Source organism: Dasypus novemcinctus, chromosome 11 (assembly GCF_030445035.2).
Source record: "Dasypus novemcinctus isolate mDasNov1 chromosome 11, mDasNov1.1.hap2, whole genome shotgun sequence".
Lineage (NCBI taxonomy): Eukaryota > Metazoa > Chordata > Mammalia > Cingulata > Dasypodidae > Dasypus > Dasypus novemcinctus.
Window position 1 is genome coordinate 85016240 of NC_080683.1, and position 19940 is coordinate 85036179.

General features: G+C 36.1%; 1 protein-coding gene and 1 pseudogene across 12 annotated transcripts in view; one reads left to right on the forward strand and one right to left on the reverse strand.

The window, feature by feature from the left end:
* CEP57L1 (centrosomal protein 57 like 1) overlaps positions 1 to 19940 on the forward strand; it is a 96279-nt gene that overhangs the window by 47616 nt on the left and 28723 nt on the right. For 6 of the 12 annotated variants that reach the window (XM_058307248.2, XM_058307247.2, XM_004468403.4 and 3 more), the window contains 3 exons: positions 10718 to 10880; positions 12831 to 13010; positions 14163 to 14284. In XM_058307248.2, the coding sequence (XP_058163231.1) occupies positions 10721 to 10880; positions 12831 to 13010; positions 14163 to 14284 (462 nt within the window). In that variant the 5' untranslated portion in view covers positions 10718 to 10720. Of the gene's footprint in view, positions 1 to 9472; positions 9545 to 10717; positions 10881 to 11826; positions 11871 to 12830; positions 13011 to 14162; positions 14285 to 19940 lie in introns of those variants that run through there. The other 6 variants (XM_071218620.1, XM_071218623.1, XM_071218622.1 and 3 more) reach the window with 3 other exon arrangements.
* Positions 822 to 1342, reverse strand: LOC131280485 (neuronal vesicle trafficking-associated protein 1 pseudogene; annotated as a pseudogene).

Here is a 19940-nt window from a genome sequence, read left to right on the forward strand (position 1 = left end):
TCTTTCCTATTCAGCACATCACAGAGCAGACAGACCACCTACCAGGAGATGGGCTCTTGGGTCTGGGGGCCGGGGGCCATCTCTTACCAGAGGCCCTCCCTCACCTCACATGCTTGTGCAGTCTGTGCACAGTGTAGACACAACTTCCTCTACACAGTGGCACCCCCAGTGGGTTTTGGTGTACCTCTCCATCAAGACGTCAAAGGCAGGGGAGGCTGAAGAACATTCTGCCGACGGAAAGCCACTGAGCATGTCCTATTGCGGGCACCTCCACAGGTATAAGCCCACCTGGGGAGGGGAGGCCATATCTGCTCCCCAGTGTTAAGTTTCTCCCCTTCCTCCACTGCAGCACTTGGCGCTTGGTCAGTTACCACCTGTTGGGAGGTGGAAAGAGTGGGCACAGCTTGGTCTCCACTGAGCACAAGACCACTCCACTCTAGAATGGCTATGGAGTTTGCAGACAGCCAGGTGGTTTCAAAAATCAGTTCCACAAGATGCATTATTTATCTCAAGTCCAAACCTCTGGCATATCTAGATTTATTTTTTGACAGCATCCAATAAATCCCAGTAAAGTAGCTAAATTAAGACTTAACATGAAAAGTGGAGTCAGCATTCTTTAAGCAATGCTGATAATGCACTTGACTTTTGTGCCCATGGGTGGTCTGCAGCAAGTTTTATTTGCAAAGCAGCATCAGCAAACAGAAACAATTGTACCGTAAATGAGTAACTTCTAAATTATCAGTAGTTACATGTAATGAGATGTCCCTCCAAGTCCCTTGATTACCTTCAAGTGACCAATTGTAAGGAGCCTGCCCATCCCGCTAAGCTGATTTCTCTGCGGCCTCAGTCTCCTGTTCCAACAGCTTCTCTTCCGACTGCACCGACATCCATGGTGACACAGGGTGATGCCCTGCTTGGCCAGGTTATAATAGTTAATGACCATGTAGAATTTCTCCCAGGCACTGGAGTCTTGCTCAGCATAGTAGCTCTCCAAGCCTTCTGGAATGCACTGGGTGTTCTTGAGGATGAAGCCATCGGGGTGTCGCGGTTGTACTTGTACACCTTGTAGACCACCAGGAAGACAACGCAGGTGAAGGCCAGGACAAAGAAGACCAGCGCAGAGACTTTCACCCTCTCCGTGACGCTCTCGGTGATGCTGATAGTGAACTCGGCTATTTTGGGGGGCTGCACTTTGCCCTTTTTGCGGTCAGGCTCAATATTCAGTCTTAGTTTTCGCAACCACTCCACCCAGAATCCCATGCAGCAGCATTGTTTTCACTGGGACGGCGTCCTGCCCACACCAGCCCGCCGGCCGCACCCTTCGCACGTACCCCGTACCCATGGTGTCTTTCTTTTGTTGCGGCCACCGCCCGAGCCTGGAGGATGCGCACCCTGTGCACGGACTGCCGCGGAGCTCTTTCAGGAAGGTTTTGTAGTAGTACTGGATAGAGATGGTAACATAGGACAAGGGTTGAGATATTGCATGTATTTAAAGGTAGAACTATCATATTTCTTGATAAATTCAGTATAGAATGTGAGTGATAGAATGGTGTCAAAGGCAAAATTTTTGATATTGTGAATAATGCTGAAGTGATCATACTAATCTTTTTGCACATCTTTGATTCTTTTTTAATTATAGATTCGTATAGTAATTATTGGTCAGAGAAGATGAACTTTTAAAAGTTCTTGATACAAACTGTCAAGTTGCTTTCCAGAAAATATCATTTTATTATATTCCTACCAGCAATGTATGAGTATTTTTTTACAGCATTAACTATTGTACTTTAAAAAAACTTTGCCAATTTGAAATGTGAAATATGGTATTTCCTTGTTTACTTTTTAAATAAGTATGGATGTCATTTATGAGTACATATTTTGCAATAAATCATAATAAATGATTTATTATCTCATTTATCTAAGTAGAGCACCCCTGTATGATACTATTTCCCCAATTATAAAGAGAACACTGAACTCCAATGAAGTAAAATGATTTTCTAAAAGTCAGAAAGATAAGTGGCAGAGACAGAATTTGAACTGAGGTCAGTTAAACTCCAAAGCTTTCATTTTTAAGTCTGGGTGATTACTTTTCTTTGATTATTAATAAGATCTACTGTTTATTTTCCACATTCTTCTATTAATTGATGGTTTATAATCATTTGCTATTTTCCTATTAAGGAGTTAGAATTTTTTGGCTGATTTATAAAAGTTCTTTCTATATTAGACCTTTGCTCTTCATTAGAAATATTTCTTTCTGCTTTTCCTTTGCCTTTCAGCTTTTTTTATAATTTCTTGTATGTTGTAGTATTATTTTTAATGTAGCCTTTGTATCTTTTCCTTTCTAAAAAAAAGTGAGCCACAAAGTTAGAAGACACATGGTCTTCCACAACACTGACCTCACTCTGACACCAAATCCAAGTTCTGGGTGTTTCTAAAACCACTTTTAGGTTTGGTAATTTACTAGCAGGACGTAAAGAACTCATTGAAACCTGTTATACTCAAAATTGTGGTTTAGTACAGAGAAAAAGATACAAATTAAAATCAGCCAAGGGATAAAGTGCATAGGGCAGAGCCCAAAAGAAGTACCAAACATGGAACTTCCGTTTTCCTCTCTCCATGGAGTCAGGACACATTACTTTCTTGGTATCTTTATGTTACAACATACATGGAGTATTGTCAACCAAGAAAATTCATCTGAGCCTCAGTATTCACAGTTTTTATTGGGGCTTTAGTGTATAGGCATGATTGATTTTCTAGGTGGTTGATCTCAGTCTCCAGGTCAACTGACATGACATGACCCAAAGACCGCACCCTAAGACACGTTGTTGGGTCTTTCTGGGGTGGCCAGACCCCAGCCTAAGACTGTATGGTTGTGCCCATACGACATAAAGCTCCCAGACAAACAAAGGCACTCCTGTCAGGCATAACATTACATGGGCACAGAGTTTATCTCCCAGAAATTGACAGAAAGGACAGACCTCTTTAGGCAAGGCAAAATTCTTAACTGCATACCTTTATATTTCCCCCTTGTTTTTTTTAAAAAAATTTTATTGTTATATATACAATAGAAAATTACTCATTTCAACCACTTCAAGTATATAATTCAGTGGTATTAATTACATTAACAATGTTGCCACCACCACCATATCCATTACCCAAACCTTTTCATTACCCCAAATACAAACTCTGCACCCAAGCATTAACTCCCCATTTCCTGCATCCCTGGCAACCTGTAATCTACTTTCTGTCTCTATGAATTTGCATATTCTAGGTATTTCATTTATGTGAAATCATAGAATATCTGTCCTTTTGTGGCTAGCTTATTTCATTCGGTGTGATATCTTCAAGGATCCACCATATTGTAGCATGTATCAGATCTTCATTTATTTTTATGGCTGAATGATGTCCCATTGGTATATACATGTACTGCATTTTGTTTTCTCATTCATCTGTTGATGGACATTTGTGTTGTTTCCACTTTTTGGCTATTGTGAATAATGGTGCTATGAACATTGATGTATAACTATCTGTTCAAGTTATTGCTTTCAGTTCTTTTGAATATATACATAGGTGTATAATTGCTGGAATCATATGGTAATTCTATGTATACCTGTTTGAAGAACTGCCGAACTGTTTTCTACAGCAGCTGCACCATTTTACATTCCCATCAGCAATATACAGGAGTTCCAATTTCTCCACATCCTTTCCTCCACTTATTTTCCTTTTTTTTTTTTAATCATAGCCATTGTAGTGCATGTGAATTGGTATCTAGTAGATGTGAAGTAGGTGTGATGTGGTTTTGATTTGCACATCCCTAATGACTAATTCCCTGGTTTTTAAACGTAAAATATCTTACCTATTCTAAATTAAACTATTTACTCTTTAAGTGTTTTTTTTTCATTTAACTCTAATATATCTAAAATTTGTATTGATGTGTATGGAATGAAGTAACATCATTTGTTGAATATTTCCCATTAATTCCTTTTTATTTAAGTTCTTATATTTACTAGTTTCTGCTAACCATTTTGTTTTTGATACCACTATCATAACATTTTAGTTATTTTATATTTTAAATAATAGTTTGTACTATCTGGTAGGGCATCTACAAGGCAAAGTACTGTATATTAAAATAAAATAGGGTTAGCCTAACTCTTATTGTGTTTGCTTTTATGGTAAATTAGCAGAGAAACATACACAAAGAAAAAAGATAAAAAGAAACAGCTGTTACTCTTTCTCCAGCTTCTCTAAGGAAAAACCCAAACCTAGAAGAATTAGCAGTATAAGAAAAGAACCCATTCTAAGAACACTTTGTAGTATCTCTAAATGCCTCCTAATGCTCTTTCCCTAATAGTCCTATGGGATTATGCAAAAGCCTTGATTCAGATGGCAGAGTAAGACATTTCAGGGCTCTGTCTCCCCACTGAAGCTTTGAACAATCAGCAAGAACTGGCAGAAGCATCTTTCTCCACACTCTAGAAAGTAGTTAAAGGACTGCAGTAACCAGGCAAGTACCAAATCAAGAAAAAGACCACTTAAGAGTGGTTGGATAAAAAACAAAAACAAATAATTTTTAAAACACACACACACAAAGAGTGGTTGGATCTTGTGGCACCCTGACTGGACCCTCCCCTACCCGTCCCTAGCTCAGTATGGAGCAGACTTGTGCATCCAGTATAGATCCCTGGTCCCAGAACTAAAGGGAGCAGAGTAACCCAAGTGTACATACTGGGAACTTGTATGTCTGGCCCATACACTGTCTGGTCCAGTGTAGAAAGTAGAACTTGCCCTGTGTGTTGAAGGCAGCTCATTAAGCTCCTAAAGAATACTGGGGGAGCAGTCAAGTGACTACCCGAGGTAAGGGATTTCTAGCTGTAAGATATACAGTTCAGTGCATAGAACCATGAGAAAACCGCTTCCTATTTACATATCCATGTAAATGAGAAATTTCCCAGGGCCACATGTATATACCCAAGACAAGATGTTTGCACAAAAAAGGATCAGGGCAGCACCTATGCTTTGGCCTTGAGCTATTCTCTAAACTTATTGTGTGGATAAGCCCCGAAGAAGACCACTTGCACATGTCAGTCTGTGAAGACTGGAAAAAGTAGTTTATTTTTTTCCTTCTTTTTTTTTCCTCCTTTTTTTTCAGTTCTGACATTCAAAGAAAACTCTATTATAACACTTACCTGCATGCAAGCTTTAAGAACAGATAGCTCATAGTCTCAAAATGTCCAGGTTTCAACAAAAGATTATAAAATATACAAAGAAACAGGAAGTGATGATGAAAGCAAAAGAGAAAATTAAAGCATTAGAAACCATCAATGAGGAGGACCAAACCTGGAATATGCCAGACAAAAGCTTTTTTAAAATGGTCCTGAATATCAGCAAAGAGCGAAAGGAGAACAGGGACAAGAACTAAAGGAAATCAGGAAAACAATAGATGAACTAAAAAAGAATAGAGTTGAGAATTGTTAAAAAGAACCAAACAGAGCTGAAAACCACAGTAACAGAATTTTAAAATTTCCTAGAGTGTTTCAACAGCAGATTGGAGCTAGCAGAAGAAAGTATCAGTGAACTTGAAAACAAACAATTGAAATTATCCAGTCTGAGGAGCAAAAATAAGAAAGAATGAAGAAAAATGGGCAGAGCCAAGGACCCTGCAGGACAACATCAAGCATACCAATATATACATTATGAGAGTTCCAGGAGAAGAAAGAGGGAAAGGGATGGAGAGAATACTCAAAGAAATAATGACCAAAAACTCCCGAATTTAGCAAAAGACATAAATTAATATACACATGCAGAGTGTATCTCTAAACGAGAAATTCAAATAAACCCATACCACAACATATTATATTCAAACTTTCAAATGCCAAAGATAGAGAATTCAGAAAGCCTCTAAAGAGAAGCAACATATCACATACAAGGGAAGAAATGGCAGTTTCTCATTGGAAATTATGGAAGCAAGGTAGCAATGAGTGACATTTTTAAGTGCTGAAAGCATAAACTGCCAACCAAGAATTCTATATCCAACAAAACTGTCTTTCAAAAATGAGGGTGAGATTAAGACATTTCCAGATCAATGAAGAGAGGCTGGGGTAGTACTTGGCTGGGTTTATGCACTCGGCACAGCAGAATATACAGACATACTGAACCTAGGCTAGGAAGGAAAAGAGGGTTTATTCACTGGCAGGAGATCAGAGATATACAATTGCAAATCAGCCACCCTAAACTGCAGAAATGCTAATATTTTATACTATCTGGATCTAGTGGATAATTTGGATGAAGCTGGACACAGGTTCCTTCATTGATAAACATTATGCGTTTGGCATGGTGGGGTGGTACCAACCAAGGGTGAGTTATAAGGTAATAATTATCAGAGATCAAGATCCTGAGATAGGAAAGTACAGAGCAAATTTCAGTCACAAGGTGTTCCATTTTGGTATCAAACAGGAGGGTAGAGTGATTAATACACAAGAGAAAAGCTAAGTTTTACATAACCATAACAGGGATGAGACCTGTTTAGAATGACCATCGTAATAGCAGGTCTAGGCTAACTCCAGCCAGTTTCAGCAATTTCAGATATTAACCTTTTTGCAAATTTTTATAATATAAAAACATCTATATAATTCTTAACCTTTGGTTACAAAGATTCAGTACAGCACCTCAATATTTAAGCTATACTGGGTTTTTCTAGTACTTCATCAACAAAAGCTGAGGAAGTTTGTCACCTCTAGGCCATCCCTTACAAGAGAGAACACTAGACAACAGATCAAAACCACATGAAAATGGGAGTGGATGTGGCTCAAGCAATTGTGCACCTGACTCCCACATGGAAGGTCCCAGGTTCAATTCCCAGTGCCTCCTAAAGAAGACAAGCAGACGTGGCAACCAGCAAGACGCAGCAACCAGCAGATGGTGCAACCAGCAGACACCACAACCAGCAGGGAGCGGAAGTGGCTCAAGCTGTTGGGCACTCACCTCCTACGTAGGAGGGCCCAGGTTCGGTTCCTGGTGCCTCCTAAAGAAGACAAAACAGGCAGACAAACAAGAGAGCCATTTCTGGGTGGTGAAGGTGGTAATGAATTTAAAACTATGAAGAAATAATGATCTCCAGTAAGGATAACAGGAGGTAAATATAATGGTGCATGCCATTGGTTTTAAGTTTGTATCAAAGTAAACAAGATTTTTACAACTTTAATATGTTAAATTTAAGCCCCATGGTAACTACCAAGAAAACAGAATATGCAAGCTCATAGAGATAGAAATTAGGATACAGATTGACAAGGGGTGGGAGCCAGGGGGAATGGGGAGTTAATGCAAAATGGGTGTAGTGTATCTGTTTGGGGAGATGGGAAAGTTTTAGTATTGGAAGGTGGTGAGGGTACTGGAACATAGGGGATATGATTAATTCCATTGAATGGTATGCTTGAGAGTGATTGAGATGGGAATGTTTGTATTGTGTATATGTTCTCAATTTTAAAAAAAGAAAAGAAAAAGCAACAAAAAGGCAATGACAAAGGCAAAACATAATTTTGGATGGGATCCTAGAAGAGAGGAGAGAAGGATCAAAAATACATTGTTGAGACATGAAAAAAGTGGAATATAGACTGTAAACTTTATATCATTGTTAAATTTCTTTATATATCTGCACTAAAAGTAATACATAACTGAATATCCTTGTTCTCAAGAAATGTACATGCCAGTATTAAGTGTTCACGGAGCATGATATATACAGCCTACATTCAAGTGTTCCAAAAGTGGATGGTTTGACAGATTGATGGATAGTAGATAGAATGATATGGTAAATGTGGCAAAATGTTAAAAAATGGTAGATCAGAGTTTTTGTAGGGATAAATGTATGTTGGGGTTTTCTGTATGGGATTTGTATTACTTAAGTAACTTCCCTGTAAGTTTGAAAGTATTTCAAAATAAGAAGTTTTAAAAAATGATGATTCAGCCAGCCCCTACCAGGAATAGACATTGATTGTTAAAAAGGACCATATTGGAACATTTCACTTAAGAACAAGTGAAAATACTTTGCAATAATAGTATTTGTCTAGCACATTCTTTTGAGGAGTTTCTTAATGCAGTGACTCATTAATTTGCACCCAATCAAGATTTTATAGACCATAGAGATAATTTATATTTCCCTAGTTGTTCACAAGTTGTCAGGAATTGTTACAGGCATAACCTGAGTTTCCCTGGGTTTAAGCAGGTCTTACACATGAGGCCCACGTTTTATAGCCATTAACCCCTCCTTAGAGATACCTGTAAAATTCTACTCTTGAATTCTTGAAGTGTTTTCAGTTACCTACAGCTAGGCCTCATATCAGACTTACCAGAATACTTAGTGATTGGAGCCTGTACACTTATCTGTATTTTCAGAAATTTCTTTCATATATGCCCATGAATATGTCCCTTCCAGCTGCTTGCTTGCTTACTCTCCCTCCCTCTCATATTCTCTCATCTGTCTCTCACTGAACAATACTGCCAATGCCTCAGAACCCTGAAAGGGCCCAAACTGTGATTGTCTTCTCTGACAAACTGAGACAGTTTGCAACTCTCCCCTCTGGCTGTTTTGGAATAGAACATCTTATGCAAAGCAGAGCAACTAATGCCTAAATCTTTTATAGAGTTCCTGGTGAAACATTTCTCCGTTTTTACTTATAGTCCTCTCTCTTCCCAGGGCCCACATGAGTCCATGGGAGTGGGTTGGAGATGAATTAGAATGACCACCACCATAATCTACTACTCAGAGTCACTCCTCTCCTCTGCCAAGTTAGACTTTGATTCTGGATCAAGTGTTCATACTTGTTTCATCTTCCTTCAGACTGAGTTTTTCTCCCAGGATACCTCATTTTCTTATGTAAATAATCTTCTAGTGAGTTTATACAAAGTTTACTACACATGGCAGATTGTAAGAGGTCAGCCTGGTATTCCTATTACAATGAGAATCCCTAAGCGATATGTCATGGCATGCCTTGTCTTCTCTCATTTCTTTATTATTTCCTGTCTTTTTCTACCTTTATTTCCATCTTACCAGTGGGTTGTTACTCTGCTCATACCCACTTTGATATGTGTTTACACATTTAATTTAAATAAACTTTAATCTAAATTTTAACTTTCCAGGATCTTCTGAGTTGTCATTATATTATATATATTTAAAACCTCAAATTTGAACCATTTTTTTAAATGCTACAAAATCCAGTTTGTAAAACTATATTTGGAACAGAGGAACCAGAACTCTCCCAAGAATTTCAGTCTATATCTGCTAGTGCCAAAATGTCATTCTTTCCATTATTGTAGAAATCTACCTGGAGTTGAAAACAGATTCATATCTTGAATAATTCCAGTGTATTTGGGATAGCTTCAACCCTCTACATCTTCAGAACTTATGTATTTTAGGGGCCATACCTATATTTTGCTGTGAAGCAACTGTGACTAACTTTGCTCTCTTGTTTTTTGAGGGAACGGCAACTTAGATAGACAGTCTCCCATGAGGAGCAGTGTTTGAACAGCAACAACCCAGAGGGATAAAAACATGGTTAGTAAGTGATAGATGGTGTTGATGACAAGCAAAGGACTTCAAGAGTTCAGCTTCCTAGCTTCCTAGGCTATATAGCCTATAATGGCTCCGATTATCATTCAGACCTTTCATACTGTCTTGGAAAACAGTTCAGTGATGGCAATGACTAAAGTAAATCCTGGGAAATAAAGTCTATATATCCTCTGGTCTTTCAAGAAATACTGTTTTGTGAATTGGGATAGGAGTGTAAACAATGAAAATTTGCAATTCAAAATAAGCTAATTATATAATGAAATACTTTGATTTACTTTTTAAAATAAACTTCCTTGCTTAAAATTGTGCTTTCCATGAAATTCTGAAGTACAGACAGGACCCTAGACAGTGGATTATTTCTGTGTGTGTGTGGACAATTGTCATTTCTTCCATGTGGTTACAAATTAATTTAACATGGACAAGAATATATTAACTAGAATATATTTCTAAAGAATTTGAATTCAGAAAGGAAAACAATGATATGGAAAATTCAGACAAAAAATTACTTATTAGGATATTTAAGAGAACTCTACTAAAAAAAAAAGAAGGAATAACAAAGAAAGGCTAATTTAGATTCTTCAGGTCTGAAACCCTTTTAAGCTAGATGATTAGAATGCTTATGCATTAAGTAGAGTTGTGTCTTATTTAAGGGTTAGATTGGGAAATTGCATATAGCCAAATTTACACTTGAAAATGCCTTAGGAAGACAGTACATTGGGATCTAACAGTCATTTTTTTAGAGGATCAGATTATAAGGTTTATTTATATTTAAAAGTTGTATTGTCTTTTAGGATATGTGCTTTCTCTTTAAACCCTAGAGTCACACTTTATGGGGAGGTGCTCAGATGGTGAGAGGTACATGGCACTTACGATCAACTGAGAATCCAGCAAATTCACATCGACCCTGTCATGCTTACACCATTGCATGTGCTCACTGAAAATCAGGCAGAATTGCCCGTACTATTTACATAGTAAATAGTCATTTTCTTTCTTTTTTTGCTGAGCTTATCATAGCTGACTTTGTGATTATTACATTCATAAAGACAACTCCAGATTATATCATCATGTAATTGTTAAAATTTTATCTGATTTTTTACAATATGTTTTGTCATTCAGATAGGTGTAATAATACTATTATCATCCCTTTATTCTTTACAGGTAATGGATTTTGAGTTAATGAATAGTATAGTAGGAAGCTATCATAAACCTCCAGAAAGAATGTTTGTTTCATCAGTCACTCAATATGAATCATCACAGAATTGCCACCCTGTGAACTCAGAAGTTACCTCTCCTAAAATGCCTCATAGTCCAAATAGCCAAGGTAATGCTTCCATAAAATATTATATAAAATGAGGGAAATGGTGCAAAGTATGTTATGTAAAATGGTTCATTTTTATGTGGAAAATAAATCCGTATGATTGTATTTTAACTAAACTTACTGAAACTTCTCATTTTGATTCTGTTGGTAAAAGTTTCTATGAACAAGTCACTTAATATTTTTTATTTTAGCTTCTTCAGCTGTAAAATAAAGATGTCTCAGCTTTATCATAAAACCATCACTAGATAACAAGAAAATACTCTTTGAAGATTAAAAGTTTAAATTTGCAACCATTCTAAACTAGATGATTAAAATACTAGTACATTAAGGGAAGTTGTGCCTTCTTAAAGGGTTAGATTCAGAAATTGCATATAACAAGAATTACCTCTGAGGGGAGAGTGTGAACAATAATGTAAAACTATGGTCCATGCCTTGTGGCAGTGTTCCAGGGTGTTTTCACCAAATGCAGTGAATGTGCCCTACTGATGAAAGGGGATGTTGATGTGGGAAGAGCGGAGTGGGGTGGGGAGTGGGGTATATGGCAACCTCTTATGTTTTTTAGTGTAACATTTTGTGTGATCTATTTATCTTTTTTAAAAAAGGCAATAATTAAAATAATTTCTTAAAAATTTAAAATAAAAAAAAATGCCTTAGGAAGGCTGTATATTGGAATAAGTACAAAATATACATTTTGTAAATTTTAAAAATATAAACTTAGGAGAATCTTAAAACTAAGACTTAGTAAAGTATTTATGACTCCAAGCATATACTATGCTTTGTGGATTACTTTCTAAAATACTGATTATCATTTATTTATTTGAGGTACTGGGGGCCAGGGATTGAACCCAATACCTCATATGTGGGAGGCTGGCACTCAACCACTGAGCCACATCAACTTCCCTGACTTGGTTTTTTTGTTTGTTTTTCTTGTTTGTTTTTGTTTTCTCAGGAGGCGTGGGGAACTGAACCTAGGACCTCCCATGTGGGAGGCAGGTACTCAACAGCTTGAGCCACATCTGCTCCCTATCATCTTATTATTTAATGCTCTATAATTATAGTTACCAATAGTAAACTTGCTTTGTGGAATAAAGCAACCACAAGAAAAAATAATTATCCAGATCAATGAGCCAACTAACATGTATCATATGAAGAACAATAAATTTAATTTCTTTATCTCATTTGTAAAATCTAAATAATAATCTTTTGCAAACATCTTTCTAATTAGCTATAAATTATTTGACAGTTAATCTATATCATTTATTTATATTCCATTTATGTCTAGTTTTATAGTTTGAAGTCAAAATTCAATACACAGTATAAAATAGTATTTGAAAATGTTATGTGAACTGACCTGAACCAAGAAGATATTAATATAAATGAATAAAAATCACAGCAGTACATGTTTACTACTTAGAATCTTTTAAGCCTGACATCAGATAAACAACTAAATAATATTTTTTATCTAATGGAAAAAAAATAGTTCTACCTCATATATCCTGATTGTTAACATTATATCTTGGACATCAAAACAAGAAATGTCTGTGGTTTAAACACATCAGTAATAAGAAAAACCTTTCAGTTTGAACCTAAATTTCCACATTAGTGAATACTGTATTTAACTTTTTTTATCCACATCCAGATTTTATGACCCCTGGACTCTACATTATCTTAAGTCCTTTAATTTAAAATTAATTACTTTAATAAATTAAGATTTGTGGTTATTAGCTTTCTCAACCATAGAAAATCAATAAATAGTCATATATACTTTTTGCAAGTATGTTACAGAAAATTTTTTCCTCTATCGAGTTTTAGGAATTATTTTTCATTTTCATGGGGAATACACATTACCTATACATTTTTTTGGCTTACTAATAAAAACACATTGCTCATTTTTATGTTACTTTGATTATGTGTTTAAAAAACTCTCACTTAAAAGAAAATATTTTTCAACAGCTCTTTTTTTAGCCCTAAAAACTCTTCAGGACAAGATTCATCGTTTAGAGTTAGAGAGAACACAAGCTGAAGATAACCTGAACATTCTTTCCAGAGAAGCTGCACAGTATAAGAAAGCCTTGGAAAATGAAACAAATGAGAGAAATCTAGCACACCAAGAACTGATTAAGCAAAAGAAAGGTAAGAAAATGCATTCATTCTCAGAAATTGAGGAGTTACCAAAGTTTACAATTTGAAAATAATCCCAGTCCAAAGCAGATTTACTCAAATATTTTTGTTCTTGTATACATGCAAATGTTGAAGACTTGCTCTCAGACATTTTGTTGTTGTTTGGTGGCATTGAATATAACTTTGGAATTACCTCTGTTATAAGTAATTGTTGTTACATCTCATAAATTCTTGAGATTAAAAGAAAATTAAGTTCTTAGACAAGTTGTATTTAGAAATTAGGATATTTTTAGAATAGCTAAAAAATCCAGCTATCTGAAATGCTTTCAAAAAATACATTCCAAAAAAAAAAACTAGTTTTAATTGAAAATATATGAAATACTACTAATTAAACAATATAAAACAATAAAAATGAATAAAAAAGAATCTTGAGATGAAACACAAGATTAACTAGATAGAATGGGAAGGTAAGTGAGGTTTCTGTGGAAATTATAAAAAAAGACATTTGGACAGAGTTTTAGAGATTTAGAGCATAATTTATTGTATATAATTTCACTTCAAAACTTTTTCCTGATGACAGTACAGTCATTCTCATAAACAAGTACATTGTGTTTTGGCTTACAAATAGAGTGAAGAAATAGGGAGAAAAAATGTTATGAGGTACATGAACAAAAGTGGAAGAAAGAGCTGAGGAACGTAAAAAGTTAAAGGATTAGAAAGAAGTTTCTTACCCTTATAGAATTAGCTGTATTGTGAGTAGTAAAGAGCAGAGGATATAAATGGGAGTGATAGAATGTATATACTCAAGTTTTCTGAAAAAAAAAAAAATATATATATATATTAATGGCAAAAAGACTTTAGGTCCTCTGTTTTTCTAGATGGTGTCATTTTCCAGGAATAAACAGGATGCTTATCATACTACACAACCACTGACATCTTTCCTTTCAGGAGTAGACCTTTGGGGTCTTTAAGGGGAGATAATGTTAAAGCAGTTACATATAATGAATGAGATACTCACAAAATGTGTTCATAACTGTGAAAAGTCAATACTTAAGACTTTTAGCTCTTGATTAAATTCACATAATGCATTTATCATGATACCCAAATCTCTGGTCTATGTGCTAATCAACTAATTGAATCATTCTTATTTTGTCTTTTTCATAGATATAAGTATACAACTAAGCTCAGCCCAATCTCGCTGTACTCTTCTAGAGAAGCAATTAGAATATACAAAGAGAATGGTACTTAATGCAGAGCGAGAGAAGAATATGGTTCTGGAACAACAGGTGAACATATTTTCCATAAGGAAACAATATATAATTTAATATATTTTTGAAGACTATTTAGTGGCATGGGAAAATTCCTCTGTTACAACCTTAAGTATGATATACATCTGCATATGGGTGATTTCCATATACAATGATGATGCATTAGGCCATTTGGGCCAACCTTCTGCAGAGAAAAACAAGAAAAACTGGGCAGAATATTAAAAACAAAAATAAACAAAAATCTACACAAAGGCCTTGGAGAATTAAAAAGGTAATGAAAATTACCAATTTAAAATTTGGGTGTAGACTGAGAGGTAGACCTGGTATCTCAGGTCTCTTCCATCTGGGGACATTTCTGATTCTAAGACAGGCTAAACAATGCTTTTGACACCCTCTCATGGTGCTAGGGGAATGAAAATTAGAGTCTAAGACTTACTGAGAGTAGGAACCCTGGTAAGTATTCTGCGTCCTGGGTGTTTGTAAAGGTAAACAAGAAGGAAAACAACCCAGATTACAATTCTACTCCAACTTATCAGGGTGGCCCAGGAAACCTTGATCCCTGAAATTGGTTTAAAGTGATCTTGGATTGCCGTGGCTCCCAAGGACCTCAAATTATTTCTACAAACTTTCTTCCACTTAATAAGCAACTTTCATTCAAAGCTTAACAAGGCAGAAAGAGTTAAGATACTATGAAAATGAGAGTGCAGATACAACAGACTACATATTAGCTCCAACCAGGTCTGACATTGACACAGACTTTAAAATAATTTTGCTTATTATATCCAAAAGGTTAAAAGACAGGATTGAATATTTCAACAAAGTGTTGGAATCAATAAAATGCCAGAGCAGATTTAAGAAAGAACTAAATAGAAATTATACAACTAAAAAATGCAGTGACTGACATTTAGAACTCAATGCATGTATCTGACCACAAATTAGAGGATGGAGTGAACTGGAAGAGTAAACAATCCAGATCAATGAGGAGGCAAAATGACAGTAAGTTCAGAAAAGAAAGCAAGCAACATAAACGTTTAAGCTATATGTAATTGAAGTTCCAGAAGGAATGAGGAGAGAAAATGGGACAAAAGAAATATTTGAAAAGATAATAGCTGAGAATTTTTCCATAACCAATATTTAAATATCACAGCAAATATCAGCTATAAGTTTTGGGTAGCTGCCCTTCATCTAGTTGTGGAAATTACCTTTTATTCTTTGTTTGATAAGTTTTTATCATGGGCAGGTATTATTTTTTGAATGTTGATTATGGTGCTCTTTCTTCATATTAGAGAGGTTCTGAGTTTATAAAAGAATCAGGCATAAAATACAGGGTTGCCGTATACCACCCTATTATTAACAACTTGCATTAATGTACATTTGCTACAGTTGATGAAAGTGCATTTTTATAATTGTACTTTTAGCTATAGTCCATTGTTTAAGTTAGGGTTCACTGTGTTGTATAGTTTCATGGATTTTTTCTTTTTAATTTTTCTAGTAACATTTATACAATCTAAAATTTCCCTTTTAGCCTCATTTAATATAAAACTCAGTGTTCTTAATTATGCTCACAATGTTGTACTACCCTCACCACCATTCATTACCAAAATGTTTTCATTGTCTCAAATAGAAGACGCTTTAAGCCTTAACATCCAATTTCCTACCTCCACACCATCCCCTGGTAATCTGTTTTCTAGATTCTGATCCTAGGAGTTTGCTTATTCTAATTAATTTGTATCAATGAGATTGCACAATATTTGTCCTTTTGTATCTGGCTTATTTCATTCAATATGATGTCTTCAAGATTCATGCATGTTGTTATATGTATCAAAATGTCATTCCTTTTAATAGCTGAATAATGTGGACGTTTGGGTTGCTTCCATCCTTTGGCAATTGTGTATAATGCCACTATGAACATCGGTGTGCAAATACCTGTTCAAGTCCCTCCTTTCAGTTCTTTCGGGTGTATACTTAGAAGTGGGATTGCCGGGTCATATGGTAATTCCATACTTAATTTACGAAGGAATTGCCAAACTGAATTCTGTAATGGCTATGCCATTTTACATTCCCCCAAACAATGAATGTTCTTATTTCTCCACATCCTCTGCAATACTTGTAGTTTTCTGGTTTTTTTGTTTTTGTTTTTTTTTAATAGTAGCTCTTCTATTGGGTGTGAAATGTTATCTCATTGTGGTTTTGATTTGCATTTCTCTAATGGCTAATATTGTAGAGTGTCTTTTCATGTGCTTTTTGGCCATTTGTATATCTTCTCTGGAGAAATATCTAATGAAGTCCTTTGTGCATATATTAATTGGGTTATTTGTGTTTTTGTAATTAAGTTGAAGGATTTCTTTTTATATTCTGGCTATTAAACTTTATCAGATATGTAATTTCCAAATATTTTCTCCTATTGTGTAGGTTATTGTTTTACTTTCGTGATAAAATCCTTTGAGGAATGAAAGGTTTTAAAATTTGGTGAGGTGTCTTTTTCTCTTGTTAATTGTGCTTTGAGTGTAAAGTTTATGAAACCATTGCCTAACACAAAGTCCGAAAGATACTTCTCTGTGTCTTCTTCTAGGAGTAATATAACTCTGGCTCCTATATTTAGGTCTTTGAACGATTGTGAGTTATTATTTTATATATGGTGTGAGGTAGAGGTCCACCTTCATTCTTTTACATATATAGATCCAGTTTTCCCAGAACCATTTGTTGAAGAGGCTAGTCTTTCCTAATCAAGTGTATTGGCCCCCTTGTCAAGAAACAGTTGGCCATAAATGTCATGGTTTATTTCTGAACTCTCAGTTTGATTCCATTAGTCTATATATCTGTGTTTGTGCTAACACCATGTTCTTTCAATTACTGTGGCTCTATAATAAGTTTTAAGATTGGGAAGTGTGGGTCTCCAACTACATTCTTCTTTTTCAAGATGGCTTTGACTATTTGGGGCCCCCTACCCCTCCATATTAATTTGAAGATTAGATTTCCTTTTCAGCAAAAAAGGTTGTTGGAGTTTTCAGTTGGATAGCATTGGATGTGTAAATTGCGTTAGGTGGAATTGACTTTTTTTAAGATTTATTTTTTATTTATACCCAACCCCCCCCCCCGGCCTTGTCTGCTCTCTGTGTCTATTCACTGTGTGTTGTTCTTTGTCTGCTTGCATTCTTGTCAGCGGCACCAGGAATCTGTGTCTCTTTTTGTTGCATCATCTTGCTGCATCAGCTCTCTGTGTATGCAGCACCACTCCTGGGCAGGCTGCGTGTTTTTGGCACGGGGCGGCTCTCCTTGAGGGGCACGCTCCTTGCACATGGGACTCCCCTAAGTGGGGGACACCCCTGTGTGGCAGGACATTCCTTGCGCACATCAGCACTGCACATCTGCCAGCTCACCACACGGGCCAGGAGGTGCCCTGGGTTTGAACCCTGGATATCCCATGTGGTAGGCAGACGCTTTATCAGTTGAGCCAAATCTGCTTCCCAAAATTGACATCTTAACAATATTTAGTCTTCCAATCCATGAAAGGAATGTCCATCCACTTATGTAGGTCATCTTTGATTTCTTTTAACAATGCTTTGGAGTTTTCTGTGTACAAGTCCTTTATATCTTTGGTTAGATTTATTCCTAGATATATTTGATTCTTTTGGCTGTCATTGTAAATGGGTTTTTTTTCCTTGATTTCATCTCCCAGTTGTTCATTACTAGAGTATAAAACCACTGCTGAATTTTCGATGGTGATCTTGTACCCTGCCACTTTGCTGAGTTCATTTATTAGCACTAAGAGCTTTTTTGTAGATTTTTCAAGATTTTCTGCATATAGGATTGTGTCATCTGCAAATAGAGAAGGTTTTACTTCTTCCTTTTCAATTTGGATGCCTTTTATTTCTTTTTCTTGACTAATTGCTGTGGATAGAACATCTAGTACAATGTTGAACAATAGTTGTGACAGTAGGCACCTTGTTCCGATTTTAGTGGGAAAGCTTTCAGTCTTTCAACATTAAGTATGATGTTAGCTGTGTCCTTTTCATATATGCCCTTTATCATGTTAAGGAAGTTTCCTTCTATTCCTAGTTTTCTAAGTGTTTTTATCTTGAAGGGGTGCTGGATTTTGTCAAATGCCTTCTCTGTATCGGTTGAATTGATCAATGGCTTTTTCCTTCATTCTGTTAATGTGATGTATTAAAATCAAGATTTTCTTCCTTCAAACCAACCTTGCAAAGCGGACTTGGCCCAGTGGATAGGGCGTCCGTGTACCACATGGGAGGTCCGTGGTTCAAACCCCGGGCCTCCTTGACCCATGTGGAGCTGGCCCATGCGCAGTGCTTATGCACGCAAGGAGTGCCGTGCCACGCAGGGGTGCCCCCCGCATAGCCCTGCGTGCAAGGAGTGCACCCTGTAAGGAGAGCCACCCAGCACGAAAGAAAGTGCAGCCTGCCCAGGAATGGTGCCGCACACACGGAGGGCTGACTCAGCAAGATAACGCAACAAAAAGAAACACAGATTCCCATGCCGCTGACAACAACAGAAGCAGACAAAAAGAAGAACACGCAGCAAAATGGACACAGAGAACAGTCAACTGGGGAGGGGGAGGGGGAGAAGGGGAGAGAAATAAATAAAATGAATCTCAAAAAAACAAAACAAAACAAAAACCAACCTTGCATACCTACCATAAATTCCACTTGATCATGGTATATAATTTTTTTTAATATGGTATTGGATTCAGTTTGCTAGTCTCCATAAAAGACATTGGTCTGTAATTTTCTTTTCTTATGGTGTCTATCTGACTTTCATATGAAGGTGATGATGGCCTCATAGAATGAATTAAGTAATGTTTCCTCCTCTTTAATTTTTTTGGAAGAGTTTGGAATACTTAGTAAACTTCTCCTATGAAGCTGTCTGGGTTTATCTTTGTAGGGCAGTTTATGATTACTGATTCAGTCTCTTTACTAATTTTTGGCTTGTTGAGATCTATTTCTTCTTGAGTCTGGGTAGTATGATTCTGAGAATTTGTCCAGTTCCTCTAGGTTTACTAATTTGTTGGCATACAGTTGTTCATAATATCCTTTTATAGTCCTTTTTATATTTCTGCAGGGTCATTAGTAATATTCCCCTTTTCATTTTATTTGATTTATTTGTGCCCTCTCTCTTTTATTCTCCAGTCTAGCTAAAGGTTTCGTTATTTTCTTGATCCTTTAAAGACCCAACTTTTGGTTTCGGTGATTCTCCCCTCTAATCTTGTTATTTACTATTTTCTGCTTGCTTTTGGTTTAGTTTGCCCTTTTTTTTTTTAGTTCTTCCAGTTTGGAGGTTAGGTCTCTGATATGAAATCTTTCTTTTTTAATATAAACATTTAGAGCTACACATTCCCCTCTAATCACTTCCTTTGCTGCATCCTATAAGCTTTAGTAAGTTGAATTTTCATTTTCATTTGCCTCAAGATAATTCCTAATTCTCTTTGTGATTTCCTCTTTCACCCATTGGTTGTTTAAGAATATACTGTTTAATTTCCACATATTTGTGAATTTTCCATTTCTCCCTCTTTTGTTTATTTCTAGCTTCATTCCATTGTAGTTATAGAAGATACATTGTATAGTTTCAAAACAATATTTTAGTTTATTGAGACTTGTTTTCTGACCTAAGATATGATCTATCCAGGAGTGATCAATGTGCATTTGAGAAAAATATG